At 34.4% G+C, this 13,972-nt stretch overlaps 1 protein-coding gene across 2 annotated transcripts in view; it reads left to right on the forward strand.

Annotated features, from left to right (window-relative positions):
- The window catches only part of CHCHD3 (coiled-coil-helix-coiled-coil-helix domain containing 3), a 353,089-nt gene that overhangs the window by 116,337 nt on the left and 222,780 nt on the right, over nucleotides 1-13,972 (forward strand). The window contains exon 4 of one of the 2 annotated variants that reach the window (XM_044677433.1): nucleotides 13,736-13,883. In XM_044677433.1, the coding sequence (XP_044533368.1) occupies nucleotides 13,736-13,883 (148 nt within the window). The remainder of the gene's footprint in view (nucleotides 1-13,735; nucleotides 13,884-13,972) is intronic. The other variant, XM_044677434.1, reaches the window with a different exon arrangement.

Here is a 13,972-nt window from a genome sequence, read left to right on the forward strand (position 1 = left end):
TTTAAGTATTCTATTTCTTCTTCTGTTAATCTAGACAATTTATTGCCATATAATTGGGAAAAATGGTTTTTAATGATTGCCTTAATTTCCTCTTCATTAAAGGTGAGGTCTCCCTTTTCATCTTTGATGCAATTAATTTGGTTTTCTTCTTTCCTTATTAAAATTAGATTAGCTAGTACTTTGTCTATTTTTCACAATACCAGCTTCTAGTATCATTAATTCAATAGTTCTTTTACTTTTGATTTTATTAATTTCTCCTTTGATTTTTAGTATTTCTATTTAGTTTTCATCTTAGGATTTTTAATTTGTTCATTTTCTAATTTTTTAAGTTGCATGCCCAATTCATTAACCTCTGCCCTCACTAATTTGTTAATATATGTACTCAGTGATATAAAATTTCCCCTTAGAACTGATTTGGCTGCAAGCCTTAGGTTTGGGTAAGATGTCTCATCATTGTCATTGTCTTCAATGAAATGAATAATTGTTTCTGTGATTTATTCTTTCACTGAATTATTCTGGAGAATCATATTATTTAATTTACAATTAGTTTTTGGTTTGCCTCTCCATGCATTCTTACTAATAACTATTTTCATTGCATTATGATCTGAGAAGGTTACATTTATTATTTCTGCTTTTTTGCATTTGTTTTCCATGTTTCTGTGCCCTATTACATGGTCTATCTTTGTGAATGTTCCATGTGCTGCTGAAAAGAAGGTGTATTCCTTTTTTGTCTCTATTTATTTTTCTCCATATATCTATTAACTCTAATTTTTCTAGGGTTTCATTCACCTCTCTTATCTCTTTCTTATTTATTTTTTGGTTTGATTTATCTAGATCTGATAGGGGAAGGTTGAGGTCCCCCAATAGTTTGGTTTTGCTATTGTAATGCAAGGTGGCTAACAGAAACTTTTTGCTTCTGTAATTTCTAACAGTCACAAAAAGTCAGTTAAACATCTTAGAATCTTCAGAAAGTCATTTAGAACTTAAAGCTATAAATAGAGGTGAAGTTCCAACTGACGGGGCTTTTGCCTTCTGGCTTTTGCTGTTTCTGGAGGCTTTTGCTTTGGCTTAAGCTGTTGGCTTTGGCCTAATTGATTCAGCCTTGGCCTGTGCTTTTTTTGTTTTGGGGAAATTTGGACCTATCTCATTTCTCTGGACCTCTCCCTGATCTCCCATCTCCATCCCTCCCCTTCCCCGAATTTCCTTTGGGTCCTGGGTGGAAGGGAGGGCTTGGTGATTAGACATTGTGGTTTTAGTTTTTATAGGCTAGTAGAATATCCTCAAATAAGTTACCCCTAGTTTTAATGATTTGATAAAGACTTTACTTAAAAGGCAGTAAAATCTTCCTGACTGGGAGAGCCGGACTCTCTCTGACTAAACCTCTCTGCAAACCATCCACCACCCTCACCCCTATCCCTAGCAGCAGTTAGAAAACCCTGAACTGCTCTCCCCTTCTCACTGACCCTGGTATTCCCCTTGTTACCTATTCAAACACTTTGGTGAATCATTGTGTCAAAAATTAAGACAAGGGCTCAAGAGGAAGGAATCATTTTTCTTTATTTCTTGAGAGAACTGGGGGCATCCATCTTGGCAGGAAGTACCAACCTCAAGACTTCCTCCAGACATCAGTTTGACTGTCAGGGAGAGGCCCTCTTGACTCCTCCCTCAAGAGACTAGAGAAACTAACAAGAGAAACCCTCCAGGCAAAATCTAAATATTTCTTATTGGCCCTAATTTCCTCCCTGTATCCTGTCTCAAGCCTCTGAGAATAAACCTGTTTGAGCTGCCTTCTCCTACATACCCCATTTCCTTTATCTCATAAATACCTTCCCATACCTTCTTTCCTCCTCCAGTCATCTTATAATCACCTGTACCCCATTATCCTTCCTCACACCCAAATTGTGTTTCATTGACCCTACTCAAATGATCTTAGTTACCTGTTTTTATAACACTATCTATTTCCTCCTTGAGCTCCACTAGCTTCTCCTTTAGAAATTTGGAAACTATACAGTTTGGTACATACATTTTGAGTACTGATATTTCTTCATTGTTTATACTGCCTCTTATTGGGATGTAGTTACCTTCCTTATCTCTTTTAACCTTACCTATTTTTACTTTGGCTCTGTCAGGGATCATGATAGCCACCCCTGCCTTCTTTTTCTCATTTGAAGCCCAAAAGATTTTGCTACATCCTCTCATTTTCACTCTATGTCTGTCTGTCTGTCTTAAGTGTGTTTCTTGTAGACAACATATGGTTGGGTTTTGTTTTCTAATCCACTCTGCTATTTGCTTCCATTTTATGGGCCAGTTCATTCTATTCACATTCAGAGTTATAATTATCAATTGTGCTTTCCCAGACGTTTTGATTCTCGCTCCTAGTCCTGTCCTTTCTTCTTTCACTGTTTCCTTCTATACCAGTGTTTTGTTTTTAATCTGTTCCTATAATCCCCTCCCTTGTTGTACTTCCCTTTCCCCCCCCCCTCCCTTCTTATTCCCCTCTTATTGTTCTTTAAAGCCAAGCAGTGCTGCCCCCCACCCCTAGCCCTCTCCCTCCCTATTATTTCTTCCCTCCCCACCAGTAAGTTTGTTACCCTTCTACTTCTCTATAGGGTGTGAATAAATTATCTGCCCTGATGGATCTGATTGTTCTTCTCTAAGTTGATTTTAATGCACTTAAGTATTGAATATTTCCTCTCTCTAACCTCTTTACCCTTACAGTGTATTATTTTTCCTTGTTGAGCCCATGTGCTTCTTTATGGAATATAAATTTATTCCTTTTTGTTTGTTTTCCTATTTTTCTTATTATTATCTTCTTCCCTCCCCCTCCCCCCACCTAGTTTATGAAATGTTATTTTAGAACAAATTTTAGTATAAACTAGGCAGTATGGTGCAATAAATTGGAAGAGCTCAGGATTTAGAGTCAAGAAACCAAGGTTAAGCTTTTAGTTTTACCTTCTGTGACCATTGTTCCTTGGACAAGTCACTTGCCATCTCTGGGCCTAATTCCATCCTCTGTAAGAAGACAAGGTTTGATTGATGACCTCTTGATCTTGTAGTGTGCTAGATCTGTGTTCTGTGACTCCGCTGAGCTATTTTTGTGAGAGATCCAAGGATATCAGTTAAGCACTGAATTCTATTTTAAATAAAGAGTTCTCTTGATAATTTTAGTGGGTGACCCAGAAGTACCTGATATGTATATATAAACTTAATTTGTTTGCTGTATTACAGAATATTTAAATTTTTAGGTAGCATTATTGTTATTTCACTTGAAGTTTTCCCTAAACTCAACTTTATTTATTAGGTCTTCCTTTTGATTGAAGCATTTTGATTTTTAATGAACTGTTTGAGAATGTAAATGTACTTTGCTGTGCTTCATAATGTCATTTCACAGGCATTTCCTTTAGTACTTTACAGATTGTTTGAAACTGATTTAGGATGGAAGTATTAGTCTTGCTTTTTATTTTCTGAAGCGAATAATATAAGTTGAAAGTTGTATGTTTGTTCAGTCAGTATTTTTTCATACTCTAATAATTAGTTTGTTGAATTACCCTGTGTCAGCTTTTTTGTTTTGAAATGTATAGCAAACAGCAATCTGATTGCTAGTTCAGCATTTGTTCTAACAAAGTACAACATATTAAGTTAAAGCTTGTCATCAGTATTAACAGTGACCTAAGAGTTTGTATCATTCATTTTTCTTTTGGGTGTACTTTAAACAATTCTCTCTGGTTGTCAAGTAAGTTGTACTTGACCATCTGCTTACATGATAATCTGAGCTCCCTGTTTATGTGCAGATAAAATGTTCATGTTTGAAGAAATAATATAGTGACAGTTGACCATAATTCTTGACTTAATCTTATAGTACTTAAGCCAATAATCTTGTATCTTGGAGAAGCAATTTTCCATTTATTCCTCTCCATGAAATAAAAAGATCATCAGCTTTTTTTCTATTGTATTTTAGAATTAGGTAATTCAAAAATAATAATTTCAAAATAATAATTCATGGAGTAAGTATCTTTCCAATTTGTAATTTATACATTGCTGATGGTACAGTCAACATATTTGAGAATAAACTGGCAGCTGTTCTGTTAAGTAGTTAAAGCAATTTGAGTCAAAATTTTTTGAGAAACGGCTTACAGTAATCTAAATATTAGCTTTAACCTACACTCAGATGTATCTAAGATCTTGCTTATGTGAATAAGGACAGATTGAAACCTGTCCATTGCATGCCTATCCAGTGTAACCTCACATAGAGTTGTAGATGGAAGAAAGACGTCCAACATGCTGAAAGTATTCCTTGATTTCTTCCTATATATTAATAAGATAACACTCTGACTGACTCTCGGTAATTCCATCAAGTTACATATGAACAGCCCATTCTCTTCTTATCATACATTTCTCTGAAGAAAATTTTCTAATATAAAAACCACAAATATTAAAAAGAACCAAAAAGTTGTCTAACTTCTGGAGTGTTCTTCTAAGTTAGTGAAATAAATTTGGAGCCAGATAAAGACATGCCTTTCCCTCCTTGGTTTGGGTATGTTATTTTGGCTTAGCCCAATTAAAGCTCTCCTCAGCAATCTATTAAAACATTGTTACTGATTTAGAATGCCCCTAAATAGAGTACATAATGGGAAATTTTGCCATTGTGGGGAAGCACATGTAATTTGATCTGCATCCTTAAATGACCATAAGAAATCTGCATCAATGAACAGTTTATTCTTTTCTTTTTAATTTGGCAAGTGGTAACTTTTATTATCTCAGATAGTTTGTATTTAGAAATTGATTTTGCTAGCTTTTATAGTAATACCTCTCACTTGAATGAGAATGTGATGAGGAAGATAGTCCTTTCCAAAGAGCTCGAGATACAAGGGCAAACCTGACTTTTGTTTGTTTCCTTAAGCTTAGGCAAGCCACCCAATTACATTTTGCAAATAAGAAAAGCTTACACTAAACTCCTATTGCTTTACTTAAAGCTCTAGAGAATTTAAATGAGGAACGATATGTGTTTAAAAGAGAATGATTTAAATGAAGTTTGTATCAGGAGCTTAATGTGAGAATGTTAGGCTAAGGATTCTGAAATGTTTTCTTTTCTGGCCCTTACCTAAACCCTGTTATTAAGTTGGAAAGTGCCCCTAAAGTACCATGCTTCTCAAGAGGTCTCTCCACTAATAACAACAAAAACCCTACCATTTTATATTGTGACTTTTCTTACCAGAAAGCTGCCCTTATACATAAAGTGTTGTTCCTAATACCATTCTGAATACTATGTGGCTACTTATTAATTCAAAGCTTAACTTCTCCCTTAAGGGCTGTGCCACCCCCCCTCCCATTTTTGCTGGATTCTTTTCTTTATTCATTAAATCAAACTGGTATCCAATTGAAAACTCAATCATCAGGAGACCATAGCTTAATATTATAGTTAAGGCAGGGAGATATTGAAAGCAAAGACATATTAATTATTGGTAGATTATTGGTACAAGCCACAGGGAATTTAGCTGATTTCATGGAAGTCTTTCTAGTATGGCAGTTAAAATAATAGTAAAAACTGACACACTTTTATTTAGAGGATGGAATTTTGATGTTAGGAGGGGCTAAAAAATGCTATTCTGTATTGTAGTGAAGATGAAATTATGGAATTACAGACTGATTTTTTTTTTGGATGATATAGAGCATTCTAAATTATGAAGAAAATGCTAAATGAATTGGAATACAAGTACAAACTAGTGGACATGAGCATCAGCCTTAGATCTAGACTAAAAAGAATAATGAGCATGAAAGTTTAGCAAAATTTTTGGCAATGTATTGCTATCTGATATATGAGCATCAGGAACAGCTAAGCAAAGGAAAATGATTAAAATATCACATCAAATCAATTGTTAGTTTTTTCATTATCATTCTTGATATTTCTGGTATGCTACTTTCACTTCTATACCTTCCTTAGACATTGGATTTAAAGAGGGTACAGTAACTTTAGTTCTCTGGAGTTCATATTTTCTTTATTGTTTTCTAATCTGGATCTACCAGAATATAATACTGAGTGCAGAAGTGAGCAGAAAGTCTTCCAGTAAGTGAAGTGGACCTGCCCAGATCCCCAATGCTGAAATCATGTATTTTTTTATGATGGATGGGACCCTATGACCCTCTTTGAAAGTGTGTGTATCTACATAGATATTCTGAATCTATGTATACACATACATAATACATATATACATACATGTATACACACAAATACATACTGTAAGGGTCATGGGTTAAGATCTACCTAGATTAATTAGGGAGATAGATTATTTTCTTCCTCTCTCTCTTCTCTCATGTAAATAAACGTCCATAAAATTCAATTTTGATTTGAGATTATTCTTAATTGAGGATTGATAATAGTTCAATCCTCTGGCGACCATCTTTAATATATTGAACCCATAAAACCCCTTTTTCACCCTTACAATACATATATACATAATACACTCATTCATGCATACATACCTATAGATGGAAGAAAACATTGAGTATTTTAGTATACCCAAGATAAATAGAATTATGATACACTCTAATTCAGGAACCTTTCTGTCTTAAAGTGACATGGGCATGGTACAGAGATGGCATGGGCACTGTATTACAGAAATTCTCTTCCCCCTTTCTGTCCTTGTGACTCCCAAGCCAAAGAATATCTGATAGCTTCTATAAAGACTATTATCCTTGGATTGTCCTTTAGTTGAGATAGACAAAGAGATACACCTCCAGGCCACACCTTGATAGCCTAAGCCCAGAGGGTCTCAGGCAGACCCCTCACCCCACTGAATACCTAAATGCTTACCACTCTAGAGTCAAGTCCACACCATAACATAATCTCATGTAAAAAATATAAAAACCCCTGAACTGAAGCATTCAGGGAGCAACTCCTATAGTAGTTCCACTCATACTGCCTTGTGGTGTCTTGGAGAGCAACTCCCCACGGTTGTTCTACTCATGCTGTTTTGCTGGCTAATAATTCTATGTAATTAATAAATTTATCTTTTTTACTTTTTTAATCTAAATTTCGGAGTCCTCTTGTTCTTGAGATAGGTATCCTTCCCAAACCCAGGGGTTCTACTCCCTCGTATCAATAGAGCCATAGCCATTTTTCCATTTTTTTTTAAATTTAGAATATTTTTCCATGGTTACATGATCATTCTCTCTCCCTCCTCCCCTTTTCCTCCTCCTTCCCTTAGCTGATGAGCAGTTCCACTGGGTTATACATGTGTCATTGTTCAAAACCTGTTTCTATGTTATTTATTTATTTATTTATTTTTGCATTAGAGCAATTCTTTAACATGAAAACTCCAGTCATATCCCTATCGAACTACGTGATTGATCATATGTTTTTCTTCTGTGTTTCTACTCCCACGGTTTTTTCTCTGGATGTGGATAGCGTTCTTTCTCCTAAATTCCTCTGGATTGTCCTGGGTCATTGCATCGCTGCTGGTAGAAAAGTCTTTTACATTCAATTGTGCTACAGTGTACAATGTTCTCCTGGTTCTGCTCCTTTCACTCTGCATCAATTCCTGGAGGTCTTTCCAGTTCACGTAGAATTCCTCCAGGTCATCATTCCTTTCAGCACAGTAATATTCCATCAACATCAGGTACCACAATTTGTTTAGCCATTCCCCAATTGAAGGACACCCCCTCATTTTCCAATTTTTTGCCACCACAAAGAGCGCAGCTATAAATATTTTTGTAAAAGTCTTTTCCCCTGTTATCAATTTGGGTACAAACCCAGTAGTGGTATGGCTGGATAAAAGGGCAGGCATTCTTTTAAAGCCTTTTGGGCATAGTTCCAAATTGCCCTCCAGAATGATTGAACCTTTTCAAAACTCCACCAGCAGTACATTAGTGTCCCAATTTTGCCACATCCCTTCCAACATTTATCACTTTCCTTTGCTGCCATGGCCTTTTTTTCTGAGAAGGAAGAAGGGTTGGTTGTTTAGTGCCTTCTTGGTTTATGGGCTTACTCTTGTTGACTTTGGTTTTAGATGTCTAGATTTCTTTCTCTCCTTCTGACAAGGTTTCAAAGGACTAAGAATGGAAAGGGCAATGATATTTGCCTCCTTTTATTCCTATAGTTTAGAAACAAGCAGTTTATTGTTTTTACTGAAAAGGCTGTGGTCAATGGAAAAAATGTAAACTTCATTTTTCTGCGACAAAAGATCTATAACAGCCAGAAATGAATCATATTCTCTTTTTTGGAAAGGTAAGAATATAAATTTACTTATAATTATTTTGATGATGCTAATATTTTCATAGCTTATATAATATTAAATCAAACTCTTACAAATCAGTTGTTTTGTGGCTTACCTGACATGATCAGTGATGTGAGGTCTACAGGATTTGAAGATTGCTTATATTTCCTACTAAAAGTGTGTTATTGCTAAATGTGTACTTTGTAGCTCCCCATATTCTCCCTCCCGGTCTTCCTTAGTGAAAGGAGTAGGATTAAATTGTAGAATATTGATTTTTTTTAAAATTACATTTCTAACTTACTGTAAGAGGAAATAAAAATTACTTAAAATAGTGACAAAATAAATATATATCTTATTAAAATTATATTTCGGGGGGGCAGCTGGGTAGCTCAGTGGAGTGACAGTCAGGCCTAGAGACAGGAGGTCCTAGGTTCAAACCGGGCCTCAGCCACTTCCCAGCTGTGTGACCCTGGGCAAGTCACTTGACCCCCATTGCCCACCCTTACCAATCTTCCACCTATGAGACAATACACCGAAGTACAAGGGTTTAAAAAAAATTTATATTTCTGTAGTGGCTTAAGGTTTGCCAAGCATACACCTCTAAACAACTTTAAAAGGTAGGTTTTGAAAATGTTAATTCCATTTTTTTCCGCCCCAGACTGAGAGGTTGAATCACTTGGTTATTACACACTGTGATGGGAATGGTATTTTACATAGTTTAGGATGCTTTCCTGTTAGGAAGTAGGGAGGCTGACTTTGAGACTTTATTCGTTCAAAGGACTAGTAAGCCCATCTTCTCTGGAGTCAATGTACTTGAGGTTGGGCAAAGATCTTCCTGATATGCAAGGCATCTTTTTCATTTTGGTATTGATATCAAAAAGCTTTTTTTTTTTTTTAATTTTAGCAAAAAGAGGTAGAAGTAGAACTTATATTGTTAAGAAAGTATTCTTTTTAATTGTAAGGAAAAGTGCTTCATTGCACTCCAATCCTGAGCCAGAATCATTGGACTTAATTAAACTAGGTCTGACCCAGAATTACTCAGTTAGTAAAGTGTTATTGAACTCTATATCTCCTAAATTAAATCCTAGTCTCTTACTTACTGTGCCATGTGACTATGATGATCAAACATTTATTTTTTTTCATTTAAAAAATTTTTATTTTGAATATTTTCTCCCCTAGTTACATATTTTGTATTCTTTCCCTCTCCCCCAAACCCCTATAGCTGACGCATAATTCCACTGGGTTTTACATGTATCGTTGATGACCAAACATTTTAAAAAATCCATGGATCCAATAAATGAGGAAAAGCTTGGCAATAAAAATATTTTTTTCTCTTGTGCTCATCCTTGAAACCAATCTGCTGTTGCTTCTGTTAAGTTATCATCACTGGGTTGTCCGTTTAGTATGTTCATTAGTTAACCAAATTTAAAAACCATATATGTGTGTATGTTTACATCTTTTAGTCTTTAAATGATTGATTTCTCATATCCTCATATTTGTGACAAAGTAATAAAATAGATAAAAAAAAATCTCAAATAGTGACTAAATTTGGCAGTGTATCTAGTACTCTGTCCATCTAGTAATGTGCTTCTTCACCTGTCAGGAAATGCGTATATTTCATTATCATTTCTCAAGGGTCTTCACTTGTTTTTTGTTTTTTTTTTAAACTCTTGTACTTCGGTGTATTGTCTTATAGATGGAAGATTGGTAAGGGTGGGCAATGGGGGTCAAGTGACTTGCCCAGGGTCACACAGCTGGGAAGTGGCTGAGGCCCGGTTTGAACCTAGGACCTCCTGTCTCTAGGCCTGACTCTCACTCCACTGAGCTGCCCAGCTGCCCGTCTTCACTTGTTTTCGATAAAGCATACTTGGATTTAGTTATAGGCAACTTTTCATTTGTATTATTATAGTTTGGGGGCATATTGATTTCTTTGTTCTGTTTCTACATCAGTTCATAGATTTAAGAAATCCAAAAATCTTAATAATCAAAACTTCTTTATTTTCGATTTGAGGAAATGGAGACCATTAGACCTTATTTGCCCTAGGCAGAAATGAGATTTGAACTCAGACCATTTGGCTTTAAATCTTTAAATCTATTGCTTTTATCCTGTTTATGGGGTGATATCTCAAGAGTTATTTTAATGTGCATATCTTTGATTAAAAATGATTTTTGAACCAATTATTCAAGTGATTGTTGACAGACCACATTTTATTTTGAGTACATAAATCAATATATGGGTGGTACAGTGGATAGAACTATGGATTTAGAGTTAGAAATGCATGTGTTTTCATTTTGTATTTTATCTGAATTTTTATAATATTATTTTTTAGTAAAATTGTACCAACTCTGAATCCTTACTCTGCATCCAAACATGTCATATTATATAATCTTATTTATATGTTGGTCTAATCTCTTTCCTAATATTTTATTCAATGCTTTTGCTTCTGTATTCATTAGGGATATAGGTCCATAGTTTTCTATGCTTTCTTCCTGATTTAGGTATCAAGATCAGATGTATTTCCATACTTGTCTCCCTGATGACAAAGACATAGTCGACTAATTGGAAAGAACATTACATACATTGTCAAATATAGTCACTATTTTGGATATTTTTGCTTATTTTCCTTTATCTTAAGTCAAACTTCAGTCTGAAAGAATATCTAGTAAGATTTTTTCATTTCCTATTTTTGTAAACTATTTCTTTAATATTAGAAATATGTTTTTGAATGATGAGTTTGTTGTAAATCCATCTTGAGTTGGGTTTTTCTTTATTACTTGCATTTTCAATTTGTGGCTTGTTTAATTTCTTTTTGGATAAAAAAATCATTTCAATTATTTATTTTTATTTATCAGGATATTTTACATTCTTGTAAATATTACATTTTTCCAAGTTTTTACAAGTTGCACATTCAGTTCATTCCTCTTCTTTTTCTTTTTTTGTTAATTTTCTCCCAATAAATACTTTGGTATGTTGTTTGCATTTCAGAGATTCTCCTCAGCTGCCAGTCAGTAAACAAACATTTATTAAGTGATTTTTACTATCAGAAGCAGAAACTGAATTTAAATCTTTTTGAGTTTAAAGCCTATTTTCTGTACACTATGACATAATACCCACAATTGAGTTAATTTAAAAAATCTATACTTAGAATTTGACTTTAACCAACTTTTATAGTTTTATTTTATGCTGTTCCCCTATATGTAGTTTTTAATGTGCTTGATAGCTCTCTTCTTCGTGATCCTTCCTTCACAATTCTGAATCATTAATGACATAATATTACATTCCAGAAAAGAACTGTTCCTATCATGTAATATTTCCTCACTTACATTCCTCTCACTTTGGTGAAAGAGATCCTTCTCATAGCATTTTCTTAGAATCTTGTTTGATATCAGTTTGTGTGCTGAATATCTGAAATAATTGAGGAAACAAAGGTTTAAGCTTCCAACCATTGGTTTATTAAGCAATGCCTGCTAATTATATAACAGATTGGGACCAGCTTTTCTCAGCTTGATACTGGACCCTGAATACAAGGTGTGGGGGTGGGGTGGGGTAATGACAGATTTTTATGTGTTAAAGAAAACAATTAACAAATTATATATGGGGATACAAGATTAGGTAATCAGATTTCTAATTGAAGGAAAGATTAGGAGTTTTCTGTTAGGAGAGAATACGCAAATAGTTGAAATTCCATGAAATCAGAAAATAAGGTTTCTTTCTCTTCTCCAAATGTTCCATATTCAATTAAAGGAACAAAGAAATAGTAACTGACCAGTTCTCAGGTAAGATATTTGGTCTTATATATTCTTAAATTGCATAAATGTGAGAAAACTCCTTACATCAGTCCTTGGATCTGACTGGGTTTCCTAGTGAAGGGTCTTCAAGCAACAGATAAAGGTAGTCCAACTGGAAGAATGCAATGCTCCTTTCAAATAATGCAGTAATTTTTCTCATAATACTTAAAACTGAGCAACAGGTTTTCACAAGTCTGAAATTGAACTAAATTCATAATTGAATTGAAAGGCAACTAAGGTCCAGAATTGAGTCACAAGATAGAATCAGTGCAGTTCACTCATATCCACAATTCTGTCACCTGAAATAAGGCTTTATATTAGACCCGTTCCTGTTTAACATTATTTATTTGGAAAGGATTTTAATGATAGATTGGACAAATCTCAAAATCATACAAAATTGGGAGACACAACTAGTATATTGTATGACAAAATGATTAAAAAAGTTTTTACTTTCCAGAGTAAAATAAATTTAAGAGCTGTACATAAAAACTTCTTTTAAGTTAAAAATAAAAATAATCAACTATATCATCGGCTAAAGAGTTTAACAAAAAATATTCCAGGGCAAGGAGGTGTGTGTGGAATCTTTAGCATTTTGGTTTTTGCATAGGTCTCCTAGGCAGCCTTTATAACTCAATAAATGGAAAAGATACGGCTTAAAATAATTATGATTTTGTTGACTCCATAATCAATATTACCCAACAGTAGCTGAAGAGATGATGCAAACTTAGCATGATTAGTTAAAAGTATAGTATCCATGGGGGCAGCTGGGGTAGCTCAGTGGATTGAGAGTCAGGCCTAGAGACAGGAGGTCCTAGGTTCAAATCCGGCCTCAGACACTTACCAGCTGTGTGACCCTGGGCAAATCACTTGACCCCCATTGCCGACCCTTAGCGCTCTTCCACCTAAGAGCCAATGCACAGAAGTTAAGGGTTTTAAGAAAAAGAAGAAAAGCAACTACTCGAATACATGGGTTGATGCAGACATGATTGGGGATGCAGACTTGAAACGACCACACCAATGCAACTATCAATAATATGGAACAGAAGTTAAGGGTATAAAAAATAAAATAAAATAAAAAGTATAGTATCCATGGTCAGTGAGTGCATTCTTTTTCTGGTCATGTCACATCTGGAATATTTTGTTTAGCTGTATACTCTCCTTTATGAGAGATACTCTTGTTTGTCTAGTTATAGGTGAGCAAGAAGGCTGATGGAAAAGTCTGGAATGGTTGGTGGGAATTTTTAGTTTAGAGGAGACTTAGCACATAACTTCTTTTCAAATGTAGTTTCATATGCCAAATATATTTTGTTTTAGTTTACAGATGGAAAACATCACAATTTAATTTCTCCATTATTAGAAAGCACTCCTTTTTGAGATAGTAAGTAGATTATTCAAATAGTGCTTGGATGACCATCTTTTAGTGATGAGAAGGAAAGAGAAGCTGGACCAAATGATACCTAAAGCTCTGTATTTCTCTTTTCCCATTAATATTTCTTACACTTTAGTAGTTTTTTTTTTTTTTTACTTTAGTATATAAAATATATTTTATCTAATTAGCATAGCTTCTAATCTTGGTAATTTCACACATATTCTTCTGTTTTGTGACTTAACATTATCATAGTTACTACTACTAATGAAAATAGGAGTTAGTGAGTAGTTTAAATACTTACACCAACTCTTGAAATTAACATTTAAATAAAAAAGAAAATACCTTTATACCTTTTCTTTCTTAGTAGAGCAAAACATGGAAGAATTCAGACACGTGAGGATATCAACAAACTTTTGGAAAGAGAGCGGTCTATCACCAATGAGCAGTTAACTAGAGCTATTCTTCTAGAGAGAGCATCAAGTGAAGAGGAAAAGTCTAAAGTGAAGCATTTGGTGAGTATTATAGATTTCCTGTAATTTTACCAACTTTTAAATATTAAATGTTTATTTTTACAGTTACTGTATTCCTCATTTTTATGTCT

The sequence above is a fragment of the Gracilinanus agilis genome, chromosome 5 (genome assembly GCF_016433145.1).
Source record: "Gracilinanus agilis isolate LMUSP501 chromosome 5, AgileGrace, whole genome shotgun sequence".
NCBI classification, from domain to species: Eukaryota; Metazoa; Chordata; class Mammalia; order Didelphimorphia; family Didelphidae; genus Gracilinanus; species Gracilinanus agilis.